The sequence below is a fragment of the Toxotes jaculatrix genome, chromosome 15 (genome assembly GCF_017976425.1).
Source record: "Toxotes jaculatrix isolate fToxJac2 chromosome 15, fToxJac2.pri, whole genome shotgun sequence".
NCBI lineage: Eukaryota > Metazoa > Chordata > Actinopteri > Toxotidae > Toxotes > Toxotes jaculatrix.
This window is the reverse complement of record NC_054408.1, coordinates 7139595-7167186: the sequence shown is the minus strand read 5'-3', so window position 1 is coordinate 7167186 and position 27592 is coordinate 7139595. Positions and strand designations below refer to the sequence as shown.

Below are 27592 nucleotides of genomic sequence, written 5' to 3'. Positions count from 1 at the left end.
ACCGTAATACAAAACTGAACATGCTGTAACGAACCTGAGATCAGTCCTTGCTCATCCCTCAAATAATTTTTGTTTCAATAGCAGTCGCCTCCTATAGACAGTTTAGGTAGATATGTCAGTGGCAAATGGGGTGTCATCAATATGATTCCAAACATTGACATTTTCTTTGGTGGGCTAAGTGGAAAGTCCCATCCCATCCTCTCAAGATCTGTAGCTAGAGGCCAGGGGGCTGGTATCCATCTTCGTAACAGTGACTATGTTGGAGGAGGAGGTGAAGGAAGAGGAGGTGAAGAGATGGAGGGGAGGGAGGCAGCATGTCAATGAGCCTGCCCAGTGTCACTGAGCACCACACAGAACAGCCATCTGGAGAATCAAAGACTCCTACCATCTGGCTGCCTCACCCACTCTCTACCCCCACAGAATAAGAATCAACCAGATAGTACTTTGCCGTAACACTCCTTGGCCTTTTGCAGAAAAAAAGTCAGGTAAAACTGCATTCAAGTTAGAAAAAAAAAGGTACGCCTGTTGACGTTCTTAAACACTGTTTAAAAAAAGGTTTTTGATTTGTTGTGTCTACACCTTTTTTTTGGTGGTGGTGGTGGTGGGGGGGACAGAATTAACCCCCATTCATCAAGTGATCATATGTTAAAATCAGACTTTAAAATGAACATATGTCTGTTCTACTGACAAACCAGATATTTACTAATTCCATCTTTGTTTTGCACTTTAAATCAGTCTCACATCTGCTTGGATAACACATAGGTTTCAGATCTACAGTATATATTTGAATCATGCATAGATAAGTGTCAGAATAACAGTATTATGATTATCCCATGCTATATTGCAAAGAATGGCCTAATATTATTTTTTAAAACCATATTACAGAAATTTCATATTAAATGCTAATTTGATGATAATTAACCAAATTCTTTTTATAGAACAACACTTTACAGATGTGCAGAGATAGAGGAGATTGTGATTTGTAAATGGATTAGTTCTGAAATTGTTGCCTCTAACTTCTGAGTGTGTGATGTTCACAGATCATTTGACTGTACGTTCTTTCCTTGTCTCGATGATGGTTTTGTCCTTGATTCTTTGTAGATATTAAAGCTGCCCGTGTATTTAGTGAAACCTCAAGTTCTGCTTAAGGGGCTAGAAACTGTAATGCCATGAAAACTTAAAGCCTAAAGGAGTCTGTTAACATTGAACCAGTCTTGCTGAGTGGGCCTTCAACTCTTGATTTAAATTATGTATGCTCTGTAAGTATGTATTTGGCAGGAAAGAGTGGGGTGAGGAGGAGGGATGAACGCTGAAAAGTCGTCAGCCATATTCCAAAATGCCATTTCCGTGTTGCTGAGGTACCATTGTTTACAGGGCTTTGATGGAGAGGTGCCCTGATCGCCACTAGCTGTTTCTCTCTCTCTCTCTTTTTCTTCCCACTCTTAGTTTGAGAGAAATCTCCTGACGCTGTAAAATGGGCAATGATGACATATGTGGATGCAGGCCTGTTCATATCTTTGTGAGGCCTTTAGGGAAATAAATATCTGAGAACATTCAGTGAAATGAAGCTCACTCAATAAATCACCATGACACAATAAACACTTCTGGCACATGAGCACCCCCCTACCCACCATCCCCTGGTGCCCAGCCCCCTCACACACATACACACAAACACACACACACACGTACACACACACTCTCCTCTCAGACACCACCTACCTCTCCCCGCCTCTTCTTGTGCTACCAAATGGTGCCTCCCCACAGGCCAGTAAATCAAATCCCAGCACAAATACAGTGGGAATTTATTTGGAATGGGCTTTTGTTCTCTTTAACGCCTGATTGTTAGGCCGACTAGGTCGCATGATAAATTTTGAGCAGGTTGTTTCTCTGCAATAGCTGTGTGTTTGTTGCCCTCTGTACCTAACATGAATCATACTGCCTTTAAACTCCACTCACTTTGACCATTTACACCCAGTGTAGATAATAGCTTTTTAACTGGAGAAACGTAAAGGAAATTGCCTCACAAAATCTATTTTTTTCTCAATATTGTCACTCTGTCGATCTCAGGTCGATCTTTTTACGGTGCATTTTCACATGCAGATAAAAAAAAAATGGAGAGGAAGTGCTTGAAATTTGAAAAAAAAGTTGGTGTATTGATAAAAGCAAAATGCGAAGTGCAAAGTGCAGGGGAAACAGACTAAGTGAATTAATCGTAGTGCACATGAAGCATGTGACTTCAGCATCCACTGAAGCTTCTGTCTCACGATGGAGTATCCTTCTGTAAAACAGAAATGCCGTGTTTGCATATTGTTTACCACATTTTTTCGTTCGTTTGAGGTTTGACCGGCATTCTTTTAATTACATCATCTTATTGTGCCCTCTTCTTCAGCAATAGTGGCACCTGAAAGGAGAATTAGCACCACCAGCTGTTTGTTCAATGCCCCCAACTCCTAATATTGCATTTTGTAGTGGATAGGAGCTTGTATTTGTTGTCTGTTTACAGTTTTCTGAATATTTGTTTGAAATTTGTTTCAAACTTGCCTATAGATACTAGAAAACCTATGGTTAAACCAGTCAAAATAGTACATTTAATGTACTATATTGCTTTTTTTTTTTTTTTTTTTTTAAATAAAATGAATTAGTGAATGGAAAATAGAAAAGACTGTTTGGGTGTTGTGATGTTAACAAAGAGGACTGACACCTCCTGAGTGACACTGTGAGAAGGATGGAGGACTCAGCTTTTCCCTTGGCTCACAGACACCCAGTCAGTTTCCTTTGGCAGCTGCACTTTATGCCGAGGTAATATAAGCAGTAATATAACAGACTAATTGGTTTATCAGCGTTTGCTATGGTAACCCACATGGATACAGTCCCTTAAACAATTATATTTTTAAACTGCTGGCCAGGATATATTTTGCTTTATCTATGGGCACTGTGGATATGATTGCGCGCTGTTATAAATGGCACATAGTTAGTACACGGAGAGAAAGACATTGTTTACACTAGGCCTCATGCGGTGAATCTGTCCAGTGTAAGGTAATCTGCAGTAATAAGCTCCATTTGTTTTGTTTAGCTTTTAAGCTGAGGGAGAGAGGAAGGGAGAGGGGAGAGCGAAAAAAAAAATCTCATTTCAAATCCTACCCACCTTCTTATCTCTATTTGTTCAGTTGTTTTTAATGCCACATACTGAAAGAATTTCAATGGCTGTTTTGCCATGAAGTCATTTGTTATCCTTCAGCGGGCTTTCGTCTCCCTATTGTGTGACAGCCCCCGAGTGCTCGAATCCTCCAGATGGAGCAGGTCAGACATTCAAACACACATACACACACACACACACACACACACACACACACACACACACACACACACACACACACACAGACAGAGACACATATTCACTTACATGCAGAAGAACAGACACACACACACACACACATGCACTCACAGGCAGGTTCACACACTTTCTTTTCTGTGGTTGACATAGATCTACTTGCCTTGTGACATATACGGAAATGATAATGTCATTTTTGGCAATTTGTCTTTCCCCCACTTTTCTGTTAGTTGGAAATGTGGCTGTTAAGAGCTGCCTGGCAGTCATACAGCCCATGTCATGTTTACAAACAGTCCAAATGAAAATGTTTCACAACAGCATTCTCATTTTACACATATTGTCAGTTGGCCTGTTATTCACTTACAGGTTTTCCCTCCAAAAATTTGTGGACGCCTCACAGAACAGATGCATCTGCTTTGTCTTATTTGGCAATTTCACTCATCTAAGGAGTTATGCCCAAAAAGCAAAACACAGTGTGAAAGTCTTTATTGTGGAGATGAAACACATTATGGTTCCACTCTTTCACTTAGTAACTATAGTTAGTAAGTTTTTCCCCCCCGAAAAATAGGTTTCTTTTTTCATTATACTGACTTTTTCTCTTGTTTGTCCCCCCTCCCTTGTTTTTTCCTCTCTTTTTCCATGTGGTGTCCTGCTTGGATCCTGTTTGGATCTTCTGATGTACAGGTTAGTAGTCTTTATGCTACTTAAATATAAAGTACACCTAACCTCACCTTCACTTAATTCTCTGATATATTATTATTCATATTTTCATTTTTATGTTCTTAAAGTAATTATTATTTATATTTATATTCCCAGTATATTGATACAAAGATTTTTCATGTTGTCAGTCACTTAATTTTTAAACTGACAACTATCTTCGTGTGTTCTACTAATCCATAAACCACTGGAAAAAAAGCAGCTCTCACTTTGTAATATAATACTTATATTCTCTGTGAGAGACAGATGGCTTGAATGTGTACAGTTTCAGTTTTTCTGCATGAGAGACAGTATAAAGCAGAGTTCCTGGAAAATTTACAATAACATTTTTTACATGAAAACAACAGGTGCAATTCGATGATCGTTCACTTTCACTTGCCAGTGACGGTAATAAAGGTAAGGGTGGATTCCATAACAAGTAGAACGTAATGACCGTAACAGCCATCCTTAAATGATTTGATTGACTCATGCTAGACCTCATCACTCTATTTTAAACCTAATGGAGTCTGAGTATAATTTGACCAAGCCTTGATTGACAGCCCCTTTCTCTATCTCAACAGTAACCCCTGACGATGTACATTAGAGTCGGATTAAAGCAAGGTGCTAACGCATATTAAAAAATTAAGCCAAGCCAGTGGACTGGCAAAGCTCCCTTTTTTTCTCCCCTTTTTTTCCTCTGTTCCACGTAACTCCTTTTGGACGGTCTAGCATTAAAATTTCAATGCCATCAAGTAGTGATAGGGACTTGTTAATACAGCTGCAACTTGCCCTTGTGAAGGAAATCAAATGACACAGTGCAGCAGGCCACAGTGGAAAGACAGATAGGACATTATACTGGTTACACAGAGCCAGAGAGCCTTGCAAAAGTGAGGCAAGGATACAACATCAAATACAACAATGTAGCCTTCATAACTAGGTGCTTAATTTGTCAAAATGCCTCATTTTTGTCTAGGGCATATTTTACAGTGCCTCAAGCCCTTGGCATATTTAAGAGGACCATGGTAGTTTTTCCTGCGGCAGGATACCAGGCTTATTGTACTGCTTCAGCTGCTGTAAATAGTAGTAAATCTTTAGTGTTGCATTTATTCTAGCATGACACCAAAGCTTCCCACTCAGAATGATTTAATGTAACTTATTTGATTCTGCTTCCCTTCATTTGGGGATTTTGTGAAGAGTCTGGTTTGAAGACAATGTACTAACAAAAGATTGTTTTAACAGCTGCATGTCTTTGATTACACGCTTCTTTGAAGTATCACTTTAACTTAGCCTTTGAACTTGGATAGAGATCAGAAATGAATCTAGCTTCTTTTTGATGTAAGAGGAGGGGATTTTATTGTTGAAATGTTCATAAACTGCTTCCAACCGTTTAGAGAACAAGCTCAGTGTTGATTTTTAAATTGAGGCAGGAGAAAGGGAGGGAGGCACGGGGTTTGAAGAGAGGAAAGGAGGGAGGGTGCTGGTCTTATGTTCATGTGCACCCAATGACAAGGAAAGGAAAACAACGGCTTATATTCCCCTCAGTAGAGGAGTGAGATGCAGTCTTCAAGTTACTCCAAAGTCTCAGGCTCCGCATTTGCTTGTGTGGCTCATTAGAACAATATGCCATCCATATGTTTCACTAAATGATCGTTATATCAGTTCTCCCACTTGTAAAAGTGTTGTACGTGCGCAGAATCTGAAGAGTTAAACCTTGCTGCAACAGTTATACTTAATCTGCTTGTTGCTTTTGACAGCAGTAATAATGTGCATTTGAGGTACTTTGTTGTTTTGGACAAAACTCAAATTCTATTAAAGGATTAAGTAATTGAACACTAATCTAAAGGACTTGAGGTTTCTGTTCTTTGGTAATGCCTTTAATCTTGGCACAGTTTTAGAAAAGGCAGTGAAGTACTGAGTCACTGAGGGAAAAGCAGATTAGTTCAATTTCATGTATTTTAGGGGAGAACTACACTAGCTTAGATGGATTACTGTTGAATCAGTGAAATGAAATGTAATGACTCAAAAATTTATCTATTTGCATAAACATGTAGCTGTATCAACTTTCACTTAGTATATTAACATAAAAACCTGAATCATGGGAATTATGTGGGGTGTCTGTACGCTCACATTAATCGTTACAGTAGCCACGCTAATGTAATATTTTGTTAAGAAATTTAATGAAGTTTGCTGAATATGGATCATGAAATCCCCAAACTACAAATTTCGCACAATACCAAATTTAGAAATATAATACACTATCAGCTGTAGGCCATTGTATCATTTTTCCATCATTGCCAAATTAATCATGCTCCAGATCCACTCCTATTGTTCAATTTTACTGTTACCAGTAACAATAAAGAAACAAAAGTTGAAGAAATTGCTTGCCCTACATCTGTCATTGTCATTGAGAGACTGGTCATAATACTTTATTTATATTCTGCTCTGGAGATATGTGGTTTCTGTTGTAAATGTTCATTGATTCAAGGTCAGACAAATATACCCCCAACACCGTACTTGACCCAGTATTGCAGTTTACCATCCATTAAAATAACATGATAGACACAAATAAACTATACTCTATATTTCGTTACCCTTGTAGCTAACTCAAATTACGTTTTGAATGTCGTCCATTCAATCTCTTCTCGTCTTTTGTGCTTTCTTTGATATAAATAGACAGACATTCAGGGGTCTGAAGAGTGGAAGTTAGAAGAATAAAAAAGGAAGAGGAAATTTAGATATTTTTAAATGATGTCCTACATTTTGTCAGCTAAAATCAGGATATTGCCTGAGCGGGGAGAAGCCATGTTCTTCAGTTGTCAAAAGGCAGTAAGTAATGATTAAAATAGCAGTGTGAAACGCGGGGAGATTAAAGTGATGCTAATGATAAGTGAGAGAAGAAAAGGGCAAGCTATATTTTAATTCCTGGGAGAATGGTTAATGACTTCTATTGCCTGAGATTAAACTAAACCTGTCTCATCAGCTTTTTCTGCTCGCTGAGGAAAAAAAGCCCCCTGCACTTTAATTTATTAAACTCTTTTAAGGAAGCACATTGATCTACATAGGTTAAACTTTCAAAATTTGGGCAAAAAGACGCCCCATAAAGCTGTCATGCAGGGCAAAGCTGTTGAGTTGCTCAAGGCACACTATAAAGAATTCATTATCTCCAAACTGCCACATTTAATCAGAAAATATCAATTATTTAAAAGGGGAGGTTTGCTCCTGTTTAGAACATCAGGTTTTACTGACACACTGGATTATACTGACACACTGAATATATTTTTCTGCTGTCACTGCAGTGATGCTGTGGAGTTTTACATTTTCCACGCCCTTTTTTTTTATACCTTTGGCTGAATAAATGTGCAGTTGGCCACTGTAAATGGGTCCATGTAATCACATCAACAGTGTAATATCATCCAACAAGTAAAATATTTATCTCCTGTTTTCAGCTTGCTGGAAGGACTAAGACTTGTGCTGTGAAAATTTTTCGCATGGCATTAACACAGAAGCACTGGTGACCTCTGTAATGAAATGTATGGTACTGTTGACATGGCATTACAGCGATTCAACACTGTTCATTAATCTTTGTTTTGCTAGAACCCTTCTGGCATGTCCTTCGCCAAGGTGCGGAGCAATGCCAGAAATTGTAAGGCTCACCACATATTTCTGATGGCAATTAGCATGCATTCCAATCCACTGAGCCCCTCACATAACAGCCCAATCCTTACAGCGGCCAGAGTCTTTATCAGCACCCGGGTGATAGGAGTCACTGAACATTCTGCTGACAGCAGATTATTTTTGTTTTTATACAGATGTCAGGCTTGAGTAGGTGGTGTTTTCCACTCTTACTGTGGGGACTATGGGGCCCCTTAGACTCTTCTCATTCGCAGAGGACAGAGCAATATTAAGTTTATACCTTCTCTCACTCTTTCTTTTTTTCCTTTCTTTTCCCCTATTGGCCTCTCGCTGTATCTTCCCTTATCTTAAACTCTGTCATTTCAGGTCTGGAAATAGGTCTGATATTTAAAGCACTGGTAAAGAGTAACTGTCATCCCTTAGAGGACAAATAACAACACTCCACCAGCACTGAGTCCTTTGTGCCTCTAAATTCTCAGAGGATCTGTCAGCAGGAAGCAGGCATACAATTAATAAGCCTTTTACCTCCAGTATCACAGTTTGGCCAAATGGGGAAAAATTCATACAGATATAAGGAAATATTCCCACAAAGTTCTATGAGGAGAGAAAGCCTGTTTTCAAAGTGCCAACTGATGGCCCCATGTATTGTTGTAGTAGCCATGATTCTGATCGATATCATCAATGGCCACTGCTGCCGTGCAGAATTTGATCCAGGAGTCTCATGCTAATGTTCACGTCTGTGTCAGATACAATGTAATCTCTTCTTTTGAATCAATGAGACTTTTTTATGGTCTCATCACTTTTCCAGTATAGGTGGTAACACTATTCTTGAATCACGTAATCTGGTGCCCTAAAAAATAAAGCTATGAACATGTTGACAGCTGAGCTAACACTTTAATCAACATTTCAGTTGAGGTTTTCTCAACAGTCTCAAGATGTACACTATAGAGTAGATTTGTGTCTCGCCTGCTACCGGGTTCGTGGTACTGCGCGTAACAGTGTGCTTCTCTTTGACATATTCAGAATTTTCTTTGGAATGTTAACAGCTTAAATCTTTAGGTTTGCCTGCAGTCAGAGTAAAATGCCTCTGTATTATTTTGTTGACATATTCAGGATGAAATGATTTTTCTGCCCCCACCTTCCATGTTGCGAAAAGTAATATCTCTGTGTTTCTGGGGACACATTACAATAATGCATTAAGAAATCACATTAATAATGCACATATTTTGTCACATATTTATAACTATCCCCCAGACATCAACATGTCACAGTTGTTGTTAGATCCCCTTTGGTTTCAATTAAAATCTCGCTGAGGCAATAAAAATAGCCAATTAAATTGGAGCAGGCTCTTCAGAGGTACAATTGGTCTGATTAGATTAACCTTGAACATCAATTAGGGTTAAAAATAAGCTTAAAATGTATATTAATAACTGCCCACCATATTTGATGATAAACTATGCTACAGTTGTATCACTTATTTCCTCGTATTGATTCCGTAAGTGGCATTATTTTCACTTGATTAGCCTGCATTATCATTTATTTTCTCTCATGCTTATTTGTAGCTTAATTATTTAGAGTATTTCTTATAGCGCTCTTGTGTGTTAAACATTGGGACTTCATTATCTAATTACAGGAGTGTGTTTCCAAGTTACAATAGACAATAGAGATGTAATGATGTATAACAGGCATATCAATCAACAATCCAGCTTTTACAGCTGTACAACTTCTCTCTCTGTCACTTATCATCTTCTCTTTCACTCTCTGTCATACGAACACGTACAGATACACACTTGCTTCTCTGGGATGTGGTGTGTCAAGCTTTTCTCACCACCACCACCACCACTACCACTGCCTGGCTGCCTTCAGTTATAACATCTCACCTAGTAACTAAGAGCTGAGCAGCCAGATGCTAAAAATACACTGATGATAATGTCACACCCCCTTGCCATTTTCAGGACCCGGTTCCCAAAGCCCAGGCTGGTGTGAAGGGAGGGAGCCAAGCAGACATCTTTGTAATTCTTTTAATAACATGTGTAAATGGGCAAGGGGCCTATCGGTCTTTATCAGGCCTGGTGAGCAGAACAGAGCAGCTGATACCACCGAGGGGCTGGGAAACGCCTGATTCATCTAACAGCCCGTGAAGCTGATTAATTTCACTCTTCATTAAGACTGTGTTGTGGCATCTTCTCTGGACTCGAGCATATCTCTGTACCATCACACAGTCTCTTGGTCATGTTTTTGGTTCTTCTCCGGCCTTTTCCCCTCACTCGAGCTCACCTTCATTCTTTCCTGGGCAGTGTTAGCAGCAACGGCCACCCTCCTCCTCCTCTCTATGCGCCCTTGGCAAATGAAAGGTCAAAGACGCTGCAGTGATTAATGAGCAGTAGACTCTGGGATCTCTCTGTCAACCCCCCGCCAGTCCCCCTCCCCTCCTGCCCTCCCCACTCCTTGCATTATTTCATCTACTAATCTCACACAACACTTCTTAGTTAGTGTGTTGCCGAGAAGACGGTGTTGTGTGTCTCTGTCGAGCTGCGTAGACACCAACTCTGATGAACTTTTCTGTAAGGCATAAAAGCGAGGAAAGAGAGAGCATTATGGAGGAAGAGGGAGGGGAGGTGGGGGCAGCGCTCGCAGAATGTTTTTGGGCCAAAGAAAAGGTGCTGTTGTGTAAATGGTGGGCTCTCAGCTCAGCTTTTCATCTCAAGATGTTGCTACCAAGTCTAATGATTTTAGTAGTGTGCTCTCAGCACAAAAAACTCCACTTCAGAAGCTTGGTGGTTTTATGGTGTAATTGAATGTGAACGTCACCGCTCCTTTCACAGGATGGATGACACTTCATGGGCTCAGACCAACTGTTTATTTGAAAAAGTAATGAAATATTTACTCTCCATTGCAGTACAGATTAGCAGCAGTAATTGACTGCGACAGAGGTCTGTGCACAAGTATGTGCACGTTTTATAGTGGGAGGGAGAGAGAGAAAGAGTTAGAGGGCCCCTCATGTTTGAATGCAGATCTTCAGCACACAATAGGCCTGTTAGTGAGGCTGAGTTTCTGCCTGTCACTTTCTCTCCACATGTTGCTTTTTCTTTCAGAGATAAGTGGGCCTAATGCTGAACAAATAGTGGAAATCAGAAGCCACTGAGAATCATTTGCCTCTCCTTTTCCCATGGCTCCCAAATAGACACCCAGACTCACAGACAGAGGGAGTGACGATGAGAGAGGGAGAGCGAGACGGAAAAGGGGGGGAAAACAGGAGAACAAAAAAAAAAACTCAATGAGCAAAACAATTTTGTCACCACAAGCAGATCCAATTGAAAAGTCTCCTGGATGGGGAAGAGCTGGAGTTGTCAGATCAGGCCATGGCAATGAATAGATCCAAGCAGGCTAAATTGGCATCAGGTGTGGGCTTCCCCTGGCCGGTGATAGGCTCTCACATTGTGCTGGCTAGACATTTGGCCATTTTCAAATATAATAGGAGAAATGAATGCAAATGAGTGAGTGGACTGAAATGTATTTAAATGCAGATTGAATGGGGGGCTCTGCGTAGCGCCTGATAACAAGTTGCTTTAGGAGAAGGGCCACATTGTGTTGGATCATCCCTCCAACCCCCACCGTTCTGATCCCCACACCAGCAGTCCTGTTCTCTCTCCCTCTGTCGCACTTGTGTCTCATAAGGGGCCATTGTTCACTGGGTAAACTCTCTCAAAACTATTTACATTAGTCATTTATTTGAATTTCAAATATTTTGGGTTCTTTTGCTTTCCCATATATAGCCGACACACATGCAGCATGCTGCCCTGGGCTATCCAGTAAAACAGTAATTGCATAAGGACAGGGGGCTATGGCACAAAAAGGAAAAAAAAAAACATGAAGAAAGAGCAGGAAAAGGAGGGGTTCAATCATTAATGATAATGCTGCTTATGTCCATAGCCTCATTAGAAGCAGTATTGCAGCTTGTAGCATGTGTTTCACAAACAAGTTCCCCCTGCCCACTGCCGGTCGACCGCTAGCCCACGGCGATCCATCTTCTCAAACGTCTCCTTCCCATATTTAAAGATCTCTCGTTACAGCCTTTCCCAGACCTGTGAATTTATGGTGCACTCCAAGCGGTTAGCATAATCGCCGGGAATGTAGTCATTTCAGAGGGAATGTGGGAATTAGGGCAGGAGAGAAAACGAAAGCTGTTGGTGTGTTAATTGAATTTCATAAGAATCCTTTGCAGCAGCTTTGCCTTGCTCACAGACTCTGAGTGGAATTCTCTCTATTTTTTTTTGTTATTTATTTTCTGTTTTTCAGAGATATATAAAAAAAAATCAAGCATCTTTTTATAGAAACCTTGATATTGAACAGCAGGTAGAGATGTAGCTTACTTTTCTAAACTGTTAATTTTTCTACTCTCTGATCTCAGTAAATAAAACAAGTGAAGAGGGTGCATCTCCTCCTAAAAAAACAGCTTTTTATTTTTTCCTCATCTGCATTTAAAATACAATTTACATGCAATTAAATTTGATTAATTAGAGACACTAACCTCTGCCCATCTTGTGTGCACATAATACAGTAAAGCCTTTCAATGTCAACCAACCCATGTTTACTTCAACTGTGTGTTCATCAAGAACCATCATTATGTTTAATTTCCACAAAGGCAGACATTAAAAAAAAAAAGATTTTCAGCTATTTGACATGTTGAACCCTTCAACATAATGACATTCTTTGCTTGAGGGAGTTTACTTGAACAAACAAGTTATTCATAACTGGCTAGTAACTTGCTTTTAACTTTAAAATAATACAAGATAATTTTCAGAATGCCAGATATTTAAAGTTGGCCCTGTTACCATAGGGGGCAGCTGGGGCAGCGGCTGCAGAGATGTTTCAGTGTCCAGAAGTTTCCATGCAGTGATTAATAGGAGGGGTAATGTAGTGGGGAAATGAGTAAACACTCCCTTGCTCCTGGCTTTGTGCTTCAACGGCTTGATGACAAGGGCAGAGCAAGGTGAGAATTAAACAGACCCGCAGAAGAAGAGAAAAAGAAAAAAAAGGGAGCAACGGACTGGAGGGAGGAGTGAAGCATGACAGACCTGGGCAGTGAGTGGGAGTGAGGAAAGGGCGACTGGGAAGAAAGAAGGCCGCTCTGACAAAAGTGGAAGTGGAAGTTTCTCCTCAAGAAGAATAATTAAAAGCGCTCAAGGGAGGGCAGTTTTAATTTCACATGTAAGGGGCTAAAGATTTCATTTAAAGGCGCGGCGAGTGGAGAGGAGGTTAATAAGATGAACAAAGCAGGGAATGTGAGAACATACAGTGTGAGGAAGCGCGTTGGACTTTCACCTGACACGTTTTTAATTATTGAACCTCTGATATTTCTCTGTTGAAGAGAGGGGGTAAAAAGAGAAGATTAACTGATTAATGGTCATGGTAACCAATTACTTACTCATGGGGAAATAGATGTAACTTCACCACAGTAACACTTCTCTTCAGCGCTAAATATCACAGAGTGTAGCATCACTTCCAACACCAAAGCTAAAAGCATACTTTTGGTTTTGCTGGCGGTCTCAGTAGCTGCCTATTGGGAACACAACCAGAGCATTGCATAATGCCTCCTTCTAAAAAAGTGAACTTGCTTCTACAGTCGAATATGTGCTCTTGATCACTGAAATCTCACTCCATTAGTGCTATCTGAAGTTGATGTATTCCAATTATCATAATAAGATCAGCTTGGTCCCATACTCCATGGGACTCCAAACTCTCTTACTGCCACAAAATGATCAAAAGGACTTTGTGAACCAGACCCAGAGTCCCAGCTGTGGGCTGATTTGTTCAGTAGTGGAGAAAAAGGAACTTTAATTGAATATGATGTATTTCTTTTTCTTGTACTTTTGGGCCCAGGCTGCTAGAAGAGAACAACAGAGATATGCCAGCTTGTCTTATCTTGGCAAGATATCGACGCAAGAATACTTTTCTTTACTTAGAACACTGTTCAAGACTATAATAGAGTTCAATGTTTGCCAAGCTGCACCCCAGTTATAAACTTCCTCTGTATGATGCCAGCAGCATGCTCTATAGTCCTGGCGTGTCCCCCGCACTCCTCCCTCTTTATGAAATCATTAATATTGTCAGTGTAGAGCATGGGAATGACTGTTGCACTGCAATCCCAAAATCCTTTTCCCCTCCTGCCGCCGTGTTGCACTGCTCAGACACTGCACACACACTGTGTTTGACACTTATGTATTATATGTTTATCAGTCTCTAATGAAACACTGACAAGTTCCCTGCACAAGGGATACTGTGTTCCATTAATAGCCCTTAACGAACCTTGGGCACTCACAAAAAGGCTGGTCCTATTGCAGCTGACAGCAGAGGGGCCCTCAGTCCCGGCCCCCTGGAGAGGGAAGATATTAAGCGTTAGCAACGTCTGCACTCCCTCCCTCAGTCTCTCTGTCATTCCTTCCCTCTCTCTCTCCCTATATGCATCTGTCTCCCTTGGAACTAAAAGGTGTCTCATTCTATTTCTTCAGCCACACATTACTTGACCACAGTGTTTAGTGTGGAGCTTGACAAAGAGAACAGTGTCAGTTAATTTGTCAGAGTGTTTGTGATTGATTTATTCATCTAGTGCTCAACAAATGTTTGTACTGTGATGAATCCTATGAACCATAATCTACCAAATTAAACTCAGACCTCTAATGACTCACACACACACACAGATATGTATGTACCATTTGATTAAAAAACAAAACTAAACACACACACAATTTGAGTTATTTGAACAATAAGATTTATTAAGCACAAAAGTTGTAGTCACACCTAAAACTATGGAAGAAACATTTTAGAAGGGGCTATGAGACGATGACACGTTTTTCTTAACCTAGACTTTTTCTTTGTGTAATTGTAGACAAGGAGTGACCTTATTAGAATCATTCTTTTTGTCTCACAAAATTTTTAAAGGACTGGTGAAATTTAGCACATTTAGCAAATGTGTACTTTCTTGCTTATTGCAGAGTTTTGTTCAGTGACATTTTTTACTGTTTGTGGCCTGTGTAGTTTTAGTTCTAGATTTTTTTTCAAACTTGAGAAACCGTTGTCACCACAGCTTTCCACGGAAAAGCTGCATCTCCCACGTGAGACCCGAGATCTCTCTATTAGAATGTGACAAAACATTTGTTCTCACAAGAAATAATAGTCTGTAACATCCTCTAATGTGATTCACAGTTTATTTGCAAGTCCATCGCCGTGTTGAACAAGGGACTATGGACGCATCACACATATGGATAATTTTAAGCAGATGCATCTGGCGTGGCTACCATGCTATGATTAGTTTCCAGAGCGTTTGTGAGTGTGTAAACCACTGCCGACATGGATGAAATATAGCCTAGGTTCACTGGGAGTGCAGAGAGAAGAAATGTACCCCATCTGTAATACACTGTGTAGACTAATATCAGCTCCTTTTCTCTGATATTGCAGTGAGATATCGATCTGGTAAAATTGTCCCATATTGGAGCTGTCTGTTGTGATATTCATCATGCTGTCACCTCTCCCCAGCACCTACGCGTTATTAGAAACCCGGGTTTGAAGAGGTTGAAGGGTTTTAGTCTCTGAGATGTAGCAAACAATTCATCATGAGAGAGCGAGAGAGAGAGAGAGAGAGAGAGAGAGAAAAGAATTCAGGTGAGGTGATGCTTGGGTAAGATTTATGTCTAGTCAGGCTGTACATTAAGAATTATATCATCAAGCGAGAGGACACCAGCAGCTTCACTGCTATCTGCTGAGTAGGCCTATTTGCTCTCCTGCCAGGCTTAAATGGAGTTTTTTCTATCTCTTATGAAGCTTTTAAGAGTCTCAAGAAAAGTAGTATCTCACCCAAACAGAGTTATTTGTGAAACGCGCAGCAGCTTGTCAAAACGAGTTGTCGTGTGTGGGGATTTCAGTGAGCCAGACATTATATTTTGCTCCTCAATGCCAGTCACTCATCAAGAATAAAGCCTGTAACTGGTACGTGCCACCTTCAATTTGGCCCACTTCAGGGTGGGACTCTACTTTGAGTTCTTGTTATTTCCTCTCTTTGCTTGCAGTCAGAGATTCTTCCGGAAGGATCACAGAGATGTACACAGACGGAATCCAATTCTTCCGTCTCTTGCAGAGGAGTCGGGCTTTGATTCGTCTTTAACTCAGTACAAATGCTCGTCTGGGAATGTGCAGGCTGGGGGCTCCCTCTGAAGTTGTTTCTCCCTCTCCCTCTCTCCCCCTCTCTGGGAAGTGTGTGTGCTCGCACGCTAAGCTCCGCTCTGTTAGCCGCGATGTTATTGTTGTAAACAGCATTTAAAGCACAGCTGGCCAAATTGATCAGGGCTTGCGTTGGAGTGAACTTGAGCAGCCGAGAGTGGGGCTGCATAAACAGGGCTGCTTGTATCTAAATATGCAAACACTCTCACAGCAGTCGACACTCAGGGGAACAGACACTGTTACTTCTGATGGGGAAACAGTGAGAAACAGTGAGAAACAGGCCCCAGCCCTAACCTTTCCATGTATACAGAGAGAGAGGGAGAGAAGACAGGAACATTTTTTCTGATTATGTAAACATTTCTTTTCCTCCCCAGATCATTTTTGGACTCCTCCAAGTATTTACTTTTCATTAATTATTGAAAAAAAAGAAAATCAGGGAAAAAAGTGAATAAACAGTAGATAATTTTTGTTTAATGTTTCACACAGGATTCCAATCCTCAGTGCAATTAATGCTAATCACCATGGTCTTCCTGTTTAGCTTGAACTTGAAGTGTGTTTGTGAATCGTTGCTGTCTCTCTCTGTGTACAAGTTTTGCTCTGTTTCCCTTCCCTCATGCTCTCTCTCTTTTTCTCTGCCTTCTCTTGCTCCTCCATCTCCGCTGTTAGTCACTGTGTCTCCTCATGTTATGATTACATCACCCGTTCTGTCTGTTGTGTCCATTTAGACCTGAAATTAATCACATCCGACAATCTGGTGGTGCTATTCCCAAAGTTCAAAAGCTTTAGTGGTGAGAGAGTGATATATATAGAGAGCGAGAGAGATGGAGGGAGAGACCGAGCGAGATGGAGCGGATCAAGCATGTTGGAAGTACTTACCATTTGTAGAGTACAGTATATTAATTGCTTATCGGTTTTTGATTTCAGAGTCATTTAGAGTCAATCGAACGCATAATTTTCACAGCTATTGTTCTTTGGGGTTTGTTAATTGTCACCCCACTGGCAGAATTAAAAGCAAATTAAAAGCCTTAACTATTGACTCTATCTGAAGTCACTCTCCACAACAATTTCGCAAAACAATGGGGAGGATTAATGAAAATGCAGCTTGATTTCTGTTCTCCAAAGCTTTTGCTATGGGGAACCAATTAACTACCCTTCAGGATGACTTTCACTTCTAACTGCCGGTCTGTTCCACTGCCAGAAACTGGGATTAATTCTCAATTAATCCCTCCACCAGAACAACTCTGCCTTTGTCTGCTGGGGAGGACATGAGCATACAACACCGAGGTTACCCCAAGTCTGTTTGGTGGAGGAACTCCACCCCTCCTAAGATTGATACACCCTGTAGACTAGCTCTTCTCAAGCTGAAAATAAGAGCCATTAAAAGGGAATGGTTGACAATGATTTTTGTTTTAGGATTTTGAGCTTTATTAGCCATGCATATTAATGAGTCAATTAATTCCATTCGTCCTCACGAGTGGTCTGTTTGTTTTTGCCTGACCTTTTATCTTAGATGCGTTCATGCTCCACTTGGTTTAAGCACTTACTCCATACTGTGTTTCCCATAGCCTCATGTCCAAAAAGGGAGTTTTTTTTATGTGTTTAGCACTAAGATTCTCCCCCTCTCTTTTGTTTTCTCTCTGCCACTCTCCCTCTCTCATCCGTCCACCCTCCCCCTCTATCTTTTTCTCGCTTTTTCCCCCTCTGTCAGAATGCCTGCTGGATGTATTCCTCTCTAAATGTGACAGGAAATATGCTATTATAGCATGCAGAATATTTGCCTGATGGGATTTGCAATAAAATTACTACATTTCCTTTCCATTAGGATCACTAAAACCCCTCTCTCTAATTTATGATTACCCTGGCAAAAAGACATGTTATATACATAAAGACTAAAGTAGCCCCCAGTCCACATTTAGCCCGTCGTGCTTTCAAAGTTAGTTGAGAGGACAGGAGAAATAATTGAAAAGTGCAGCTGGACTGTGTACAATCTTGTAAGGGATGCCTAGAAAATGAGATTAATCAGTGCACAGACATTGTGGGGAAAAGTTTGCAGTGAATGCCTGACAGTCGTGCTCTTTCTCTCATTTCAAATGTTGGCAGGCTAGCAGGCAGCTCCAAGGGAAATGCGCTCCTTTCATACTTGAGTAATTGATGAATTGTATGCAATATGCAAATGAGAATCCATAAATCTTATGAATGACAGCTTAATTTATGTGAGCCTTAATGAATGCAGGATTAGATTTTAATTAAATATCCTCAAAGGCACCCTGACTGGGTAAGTTTTTAAAGCCTTGTTTTGAAGACTTGTTTCATATGCATCGCAGTTCATGAAAAAGAGAGATCAGTGAGAGTGGTTAGATGAAATTTCCTCGCAGTTTTAAGATAAGACCTGTTCTGTTTTGCTAACCAAAGGCACTTGCAATTAATAAATATTGGAGCAAAATCATATCTACCAATCTCATTTAGGCTTTCCTGGAACTGCTCATTCTCATACATTTGATTAACTGCATTTACTTTAAGCGCTATCTGATTTCTAACATTTGGTACAGTATCTTTTTAATTAAGAGAATCATCCATTAGGCATGGAAAAGTCAACCAATTAGGCTTTCCTCATCAGTTCCCGTGATGTACGAAGTCTGCTTACTCATTATCAGAGTCTGTTGATGTGATACTAAACAATCTTAGACTCTGTAGTTATGGGACACACAATTATGAAATCAGCTTTTAACATTAATGATGCATGGGAATAATCAGCAATTTATCGTGTTTTAGATCTTTTTTAGATTCTATTTCACAGCTGAGAAGCTTCAAACAGCTCTAATAGAATGTGATTACAAGACTAAGCTCTTTGGAGCTACTGTAACAGTGGTTTTCTCCTAAAGCCTGGCTGTGGTTTCATGACACAGGCTTTGAGGGCAGTGGTAGGAGTGTGACTGGCTCCAAGTTCCCTCGTACTATCAGACGCTCTGATGGTCTCACCCAGCATGGTTCTAATCAGGCCTGAGCCCAGACAAAGACACCAGGAAGGCACCCACTCTCCCAACTACTACTGATCTCAACCCTGCACATTAGTCCACACAGGGATCAGAGCACAGACAGCACTTTAAAAGGGGTTTTAGTGGGATTGATGCTAACTCTCTCCCGCCTTTGATTTCACACCATTTGATCAGTGATATATTGTTCCGTAACAAAGGTTCACAGTTTGCAGGCGGATGCAGCTGTTCCTACCCCTAATAAATAAAAGTGTGCTTTTTTTTTTTCTCCTCGCACTCACAAACTCGCTGTAATCCAGCTATCTAGATCAGATAAGTGCGATGTGGCTACCTGTGCGAGGCAGTGTTTGACAGGTGCAAGGGGAAGCTGATTGAGATAATCCAAGAATAGGTTCAATGCAAACACAGATACAAGATGAGGGTGAGGATAGATGGATGCATGAAAAAGATGGATGAGTGAATACATTCCCATGTATCACACCGTGACTCTGAGATCATGATCATCACAAACCAATAGACTGTCAAGGTCAGCAGGAAATATAAATCATCTTTTTTTTTTCCTTTTTGTTGAAGGCAATGTATATTCCTCTTGTTTTCAGTGGTTTTGTTCTGCTATGATTATTATGTAGGGCTGCAATTATGGATTATTTTCATTATTAAATAATCTGACAATATTTTTTTTGTAAATTATTAATTGTTTGGTCTCTAAAGAAAAAAGAAAAATTTGAAAAAATATCAATAATATAATTAATTTTAATGTCCTACAGCCCAAGGTGACATCTTTAGATGTCTTATTTTGTCCGACTAGAAAAAAACCCCCAAATTTCTTCAGTGTCAGTTACTTAAAACAGAGAGAAGCAATAAATCCTCACATGTAAGAAGCTTGATCCTTAGAAATTACTTAACTGATTATTGACATGGTTTTATTTCTTAATGTTTAATATTGTGAAATGTTTAAAAAAAAATAAGTCCTCTTCAAAAGGAAACATGTAAATAATTAATAAAATACTGCTTGGTTCCTCATCTGTTAGTTTGCATGGACAGTGATGTTATCTGTTCTTTTGTGTTTGCTAACATTATTGTCTCCTCCATAGCTGAATTTAGGGCAGGTGATCAAGTAGAGAGCCAGAGAACTCTGATCACATTCATATCAGCTGCTAATTAATTATACATGTATGTTATCACCACAGATGCACAGTGGGATATCAGCGTTTGTACATTTTCACTCTACACTCTATAGTTTATGTTTAATTTTTATACTAATGCTTGCATGTCAGTTCCTTTTATTGCCATGAGGCAGTGTTCTCTTCAAGGGACAGTAAACAAGCTGAAGAGCTGCTTGTTTCTAAAAAAAACTAATTTCTAGAATTTTCTAGAAAGTTTAACTTTTCATCTTTTCCTCTCAGCCAGTGTTGTTATCTGAGGGGATTTTAAATTCGTAGTAAGACACTACAGCCATGTTATCCCTGTCTTTCAACAGACATAGTTAACCTCTCAGGGGATTTGTGTGCATATTGTTAGTTTGATTAAACCAAATAATAAAAAAAAAACCCTCTAAACTCAGCATATTCAAGCCCCTGATGGTCTGAGGCCTCTGAATTTCTGCCTGACCTGGCACTTAAAAGGTAAGGAGCTGCTTTGTTTTATCAATAAGACCTTGTTTTCATGGCTGGTCACCACCCCAGCAAACCAATCAATGGGGCATGCTCTGCTATCGCTGTGAGAGAAATGAAAAATAAACCCCAGATAATCCTTCAGTTAAAAGGTTACTCAGGGCGATAAAAGCTATTTTGTTAATTTATTTACTCTCTGCACTGGAGAGATAAAGAAAAGGAACAATTAGGGAATTCTAGGTGAGAGATTTTAAAAGGGCAATGACATTGGGTTAATATTTTATAAGGCCTGATTGGCAGAGACCTGGAGAGGCCTTTTGTTTACACAAGCCCCAGACGGAATGATTCACTCGCTTGTTTTGGCCGACTGGGCGGAAATGGAATAAATATCTTCATCCTTACCTTTTAGAAACGTCAAACAAAAGCCTGAGATAAAAGGTTAATGGCTCAATCACAACCAGCAGGAAACAATATTATGCTCTTTCTCTGCAAACTGGAGTCACTATTGGCATAATCAGGTTGAATTCCTAAAGATATCCAAAGATGGGAGGAGCAGATGATTTTTGTGTGTAACTGAATCCACAAAGGGACTGTGCTCACTTGGGCTAAACATTACATTTGTGGTTTCAATTGATTTATAACAGATCATAATCACTGCATTAACGTCGTTCTGGGTAATAAGATCTCAGTCACTGCTTCCGTCGACAGAAAAGAGTCTGATAGTGAGATGTCAGAATTTTGCAGTGAGATCTAAAACCGTCCTGATATCTCATGCGATATTATACCTCTTATTATACCTATCACCTCGTGTTGGCTTCCTGTAAACGGGGTGAGAACGTGAATTTAATTATTGAGCTTTTATTGCATTGTAGTGCTGAAATTGGACTCGTGTGGAGTGTATTGTTGGGCCCCGTGTAATCTGATTGCCTGTGCAGCGTAGTGTGTTGGATAGTATCAGGTTCCAGCCGACTCTGCTGGGTCAACACACGGCCGGGCCATTAAAGGAAGTCTGGTTCAGGGAAAGTTCACAACTATTTTCTTTTCACCATGGCAGCAAAACAAGGAAGAGAGAATAGATCTGTAACATATTTGTGGCCCCAGCCCAAAGCTGGTGGGGCCTATTTTGTTTCCTTAATTGAAGCCAGAGATATCAGGGCCCTGAATATCTTTAATATAAATATAAATAAAGCAAGGAATAATATTCTTTCATGATTGACCTCCCATACAGAAATAACAGTGTCCAAACATGTCTGATTTAAAAATTCAGAAAAAAAAAACAAAACAAGACAGTGGATAAGAAATGAAAAGTACCAGAATTCCAATCACAAATCCAGTTGTGCTATCTTTTTTCTGCAATAATGGCCTAGTTTGGAGCAGTTTCTGTGCCAGGCTATTTAGGGAATCAGCATCTGCTGCTTGATAAATAGCCTGGCTCTTTTGTTTGAGGCCAGGTTGAGTTCCTCTCTGGACCCAGCTTATTAGCCTGGATGGCTCTGACCAGATCGCAGATCTGTTTGGATGTTAGCATTGTGCCTCAGCTGTGGCGTTTCGAGGAACTAAATTACATATTGTTTAGGAACATTATGCCAAACTATGTGAATCACAAGGCTTTGACAAATATAAAATAAGCATTGCACCCCCTCTATAGGAACGTGTATGCCATTCCTGTAAATTCAGGCACCTACTCAGTCATAAGGAAAGGAAAAAAATAACATTAATTTCTGAGAGGCTTTCCTGTTGCTTGGAGGTTCAGTTCAAAGCTCTTTTTCAGTTGGTGTATTGCTTTCATGGCTAGCCAGTGTTATTTGTGTGCAGAGAGTAGCTGAAATGCGATCCCTTTAAACACACGGACAGATTCTCTTGCAGCCTATCTAAACTTTACCTTTACTTAACTGGGTCTTTGTACCTGGGTTCACATCCTTTGACATGATCTAAGGTTGATGTGACATTTTTTTGTCCATTTGAGGGCCTTTTTGCTTTTAGTATTGTTGGTAAAAAGCCTTTTTCCCCATCACATACCCTCTATTGAGGTCTTTCATAAATAATTCAGCCAGAGTACAAGTGAAAGTGATGACAGCAAAACTGTCTGCGATCTCTCCCTCTCATAAGATCAAAGAGGTGCTTCTATAGAAATAGGAATTACATTTCCAGACGTTCGTGGGTTGAGCGGGCACTCATTTCTCTTTCTGCCCCTCTCTCTCTCCTCCTCTCTCTCACTCTCACTGCCCTCCTCTTACCTTCTGTCGTTCGCTCTCCCTCTCGCTACTTCTTTCTATCACTTGTGTGTTGTCCCTCCAAAGGGACACAGTTGAGTGAAGGTCTGCTTTTAGTCCTAAAACCTCCAGAGCTGGTATATGAGAGAGTCAGCACATTCAGACAGATAGAGCAAGTGCACTCTATTAGCAGGACTGAGGTAAATAAACCTCACAAGACACGGCTGAATAAATTCAACTACTAAGGCTGTGTGGTATCTGAACTAAAACACTGCATCAGCCTGTAGATACTGCCTTTGGGAAATGTAGTGAAATGTACTGTAACACAAACAGCCTCATATACTGTACTGGTTAATAAAGTCCAGAAGAGCTCATCAGTAGGATACATTTATTAATTTAATTGTAAACCTTTGTGGGATATAGTCAGTGATCATGTTAAAATGCAGTCTGCACTGCATACAGTGAGAACATACAGCAGTCAGTGTCATAGTGATAAAAATTACAAAAAAAAGCCCTTTCATGATTTGAGGGACCACAGTAAAGTATCATGGCAAAATAATTATTATTACCAAAATAAATATATTTCTGGAGAAAATTTGCCCTGGATTTACTAAAAAAAAAAAATCACACTTTGCACCACACTTGGCAGTGACATTCAAGTCTTATTAACAGATTAATAAGTAACTTCAATGCAGTCCTTTTAGAGGGGGAAAAGCAGCTCCACAAATATGTCCCGGGTTTGGTTTCCAGCCCAGTCCTTTTTATGTAAAACCTGCTCATGTTTGTTCAAGTTTCCTCCCATAGTCACAGCTCCCTACAGAAACCCTTTGGTGTTTTAAAGATGGATTAAACTTAGCTCATATTGGAGCGAACTTAGTATCCTGCTTAAGCTTGAAATGGACTATTGTATGTGAAATAATGTATGAAGCCAATATGTCACCTGTGTCAAGTCACCATAATTCATCTTCAGCTGAGACATCCAGCTCGTTGTTCATAAAGAATATACCTCTGTAGGATCTTGGCCTCCTCATAATATGCTCATTGCATTTTTTTTTTTTTCCCCCTGTAGGCTTTTCTTTGTAACTATAAGCCAGCAAAGTAGGTATTGATTGCAACTCGAAGCTGTATTAATAAGTGAATGAGTAAGATGTGTGGAAAGTCAGGGGTGTATCTGCTTTGGAGGCCTTTTCTCCTCCACAGTAAGGTGGCACAGTCATTTATCACGGCTGGATCTGTGCCCCTCGTTTGGTGTAATAAAACTCCCCCATCAGAACCGTCCAACAGGTCTGAATCACTCTGTCACACCACCTTCCAGCTAAGGCACGCATTAAATCAAGCAAGCAGAACATTTCCTAAGGCAGCCATTGCCTTTTAATTTCCTGAAGAACCTTAAAATATCATTCATTACCAGAACTACACATATTTGGTTTTTAAAAGTCTCATAAATCAATAGTGGCCTGACTGCAATAATTATAACAAGTTAACATGTAATTTCCAGGCCGAAAGCCGCGCACTGGATTTTAGCATATGCAAACGAGGCAATTCAAATAGTGTGGGGATATTAATACGGAGGAACAGGTAACGAGGTACGGGTTATGAATTATGCATCAAAAAGTGGTTGATCTTCAATAAAGGAAATGAATTCACCGTGTAATCTAATTAGTTATGGAAGTCTATTATGTTGAGCTGCAGAAAGCAACTGTCCTTGAAAAGAAATTTATTTACAGTACATGTTAGCTCTTTGGAATGGAATTGCATTCTGGAGTGCTCCAAATGTTAACACCCCCCCTGCCACCACCACCACCACCACCCACACAACCCCTCCTCCTTCTGCCAGTCTCCTCCACATCTCTCACCCGCGTTCTCCTCCCTTCTCTGCTTGGTGTTTTAGCTCCAGACCCGGCCGACCTCCGAAGAGGACCCAGAGTGTGACATCACCAGAGAACCCCCACATCATGCCCCACTCAGTCCCTGGTCTCATGTCCCCCGGCATGATCCCACCCACAGGTATGGTTTGGTCTTAGTCTGTGGTGCTCTGTCGCTGTTGCTAAGGCTCTGATTCACTCTGTCTAGGTCTCTTTTATCTCCCTCTTTCTTTCTGTCACACACACACACACTCATGCACACATACACAAACCTCCCTACGAGTGGCCTCCCCGCAGCTTGTCCTCGAAATGGCAACCAGTCCAAAGTGACACATGCACCCAACCACCAGACACCAGCCGCTCACTCGTTTACCAAAAACAGATCCTCTGCTCAACCCCCGGAAACCAAAAGGGGGAGAATAAATTGGAGTGGAGATCTTTTCTCTCAGATTATTCCAGTAGATGTTGCATTTTGCCTTAAGTGTATTCTAATTAGTGCGATTAAATCCACTCCACTGGTATATGTACATAGGCAGTAGTGATGCTAAAGCAAGCTTATCGCCACAAGAATCAACAACAACCATTTGTGCCCTAACTTAGCCCTAGGCCAAGTCTTATTGCAACTAATGCTTTTGTTCTATTTGTGGCTGGCTTCATTGTGACTGCTTTGATGTTGGTGGCTGTAAGTGCTCTGATTTGCATATTTTTTTCTCCTTTTTGATATGTATTTAATGATATTGTACTGTCGAAAGGAGCTCTTTGAATGCTCACTTGGCATACGGTACACATTGTATTTAACCAACTATTAACTGTAGTACTTTACAAAGAGATAAAGCACCACAGCTGGTTTTCCGTGGTGATCTTTGGTGTATAGCAGTTTTAACAGGCTAGTAATTATCTTACCTCACACATTTTTTTCCATCTCTGTAAAAAGAGTCTGCAAGTGTTTTTTGCTTTTTTTTCTTCAGCAACGCAGCCTCTGTGAGGTGTTTGAAATTCAGTATTAAACACAGATCGGGCCATCCTTGTGATTCAGTACAATGGAGGCTCACAGGCTAGTGCTTTGAACTCTGGGAATAGGGTGAGGTCACTGGCTATCTGCGCTGTAGTATAGAAGGCAAACTTAAAGGCCGAAGTGAACACAGAAGAGGACAAAGTGAGAAAGACCCGTGTTATTTAGTGGAACATAAAGCAACAGAAAAGCCTTTTGATATCATCCCCTTTAAGCCCAGAGGGACTCTATGATCTTGACATTTAGTCAGGGTATTCAGGGGGCAGAGATAAAGTAATTGAGGTTTTTGGTCTTCTCGTAACTGCCTTAAGCTTCCTAACTGTGGCGAGACAGAACTTTTCCAATTTCTGTTATAATTAAACCATTTATTGTTTTGATGATAGTATTAAGGATTAAACGTCAAGGAAGTTACAGATTTTGACAGATTAATAATTAAGTATAATTGACCACACAGAAGTTAGCATCTAAGTAGGCGACTAATTGATCTCCCTGTCATGTCCAAATGCACTGATTGATGATAAAAAAAACAACAACATTGAGAAACTGTCTTAAATACTTACACAATACTTACACTACCATGTCATGTCATATTAGTTCATTGTTCAGATGAGCTAGCGCCTACACACACAGACGGAGTATGTGCCGACTGATTTTTCTGAGACTTCACCAAGACTCCATAAAAAAGCCTCTGCACTGTTTAATTTGGACTGCAGAGAGAGCGAAACACTCCATGAAAGGTTTTGTGGAATGTCAGACCTCTCCTGGTGTTCCATGCCCTTATGAATGTTACTGACGCTTCTCCCCCAGCCCCTTCAACAGTGGTTTATTCTAGCTCAAATTGGGAAAAAGTTAAAAAAGAAAAAAACAAACAAACAAACAAAAACAAAACATGATTATTATTATTATCTAATCCTATAGTCTTCTAGAGGACAATGAGCTGACAGAACCAATGCATCATTTTTTACTTTACCCTGTTTTAGGAATTTTGTATGCTTTGATTTCTACATGCAAATCATGATAAGTAAATATATTTTAGATATTAGACATTGACATCAGACGTAGACACTTATCATATTTGATTAAAATCAATGACCATATTCAGCACAGTTGAAAGATGTCTTCTTCACACTCTTAACAGGACCAGAGAAGCCTATGTGAAACACAATGTTAACATATGTATCTTTGCCCTTGACACCAGTTCCATTTAGAAAAGGACATCTTAATATGCTTAGGCTTCCAGTTAAGGAAATACCCTCATACGTGTGTGAAAGCACACGTGTGGATGTGTGGGCGTCTGAATGCGTGCATGCTTGCGTCCGTGCCCGGGGGGGTTGCGCTGGAGCCTTTCCAGTTGCTGATGCATTACAGGCAGATTGGCCCTCAAATCGGATTATTTGCTGTGGACTGACACCACACTGAGATGACATCTCCTTTAAAGTGGAGAGGGCCTCCACTCACACTCTGGCCACTACTTAAGCAGCAGCTTCAATATAATTCATTTATGTCCTGGATGTGGCTTCAACCTTTTGAATAACGCAAGAGTACTGCATTTACCATTAGAGAAATTAATGTCACCTACATCTTACCAGGGTGCATCCTGTACTTTACTGATAAAAAAAACAATATTTTCTAATGCTAGGTGGCTCTGCATCACTGTATAAGTATGTGTGTGGATACCAGTGCCTCAGAGAGCTGGTTCTCCTTACAAGTACAGTACGTGGAGATGTATTGTAATATTTATGTTCTTTTGATGTACAATTAGCACGTCAGCTTCTAGAGTGGATCATCTAATCTGGTGCCACTTCAAGCTGCTTTAAAATAGATCCAGTATGCACCAGGTAATTTAGTGTCAGTTCTTTGTGGCTTTACCCCTCCTCTATCAGTCCGCCGCTTGTCATAAGGTTAGCGCGCTCTGTAATTGATACTAAATTTGTCATGATGTGGATAGCACAGTTCAAGTGGCGCAGTGTACCTAAGAGTCGCGTTGTTCCCAACCCCAGTTTGTCATTGCTGCGCTGC

At 40.3% G+C, this 27592-nt stretch overlaps 1 protein-coding gene across 4 annotated transcripts in view; it reads left to right on the top strand.

Moving 5' to 3' along the window:
• dachd (dachshund d) overlaps positions 1–27592 on the top strand; it is a 91961-nt gene that overhangs the window by 22559 nt on the left and 41810 nt on the right. For all 4 annotated transcript variants that reach the window (XM_041057670.1, XM_041057672.1, XM_041057671.1 and 1 more), the window contains exon 2: positions 24588–24703. In XM_041057670.1, coding sequence (XP_040913604.1) covers positions 24588–24703 — 116 coding nt within the window. The remainder of the gene's footprint in view (positions 1–24587; positions 24704–27592) is intronic.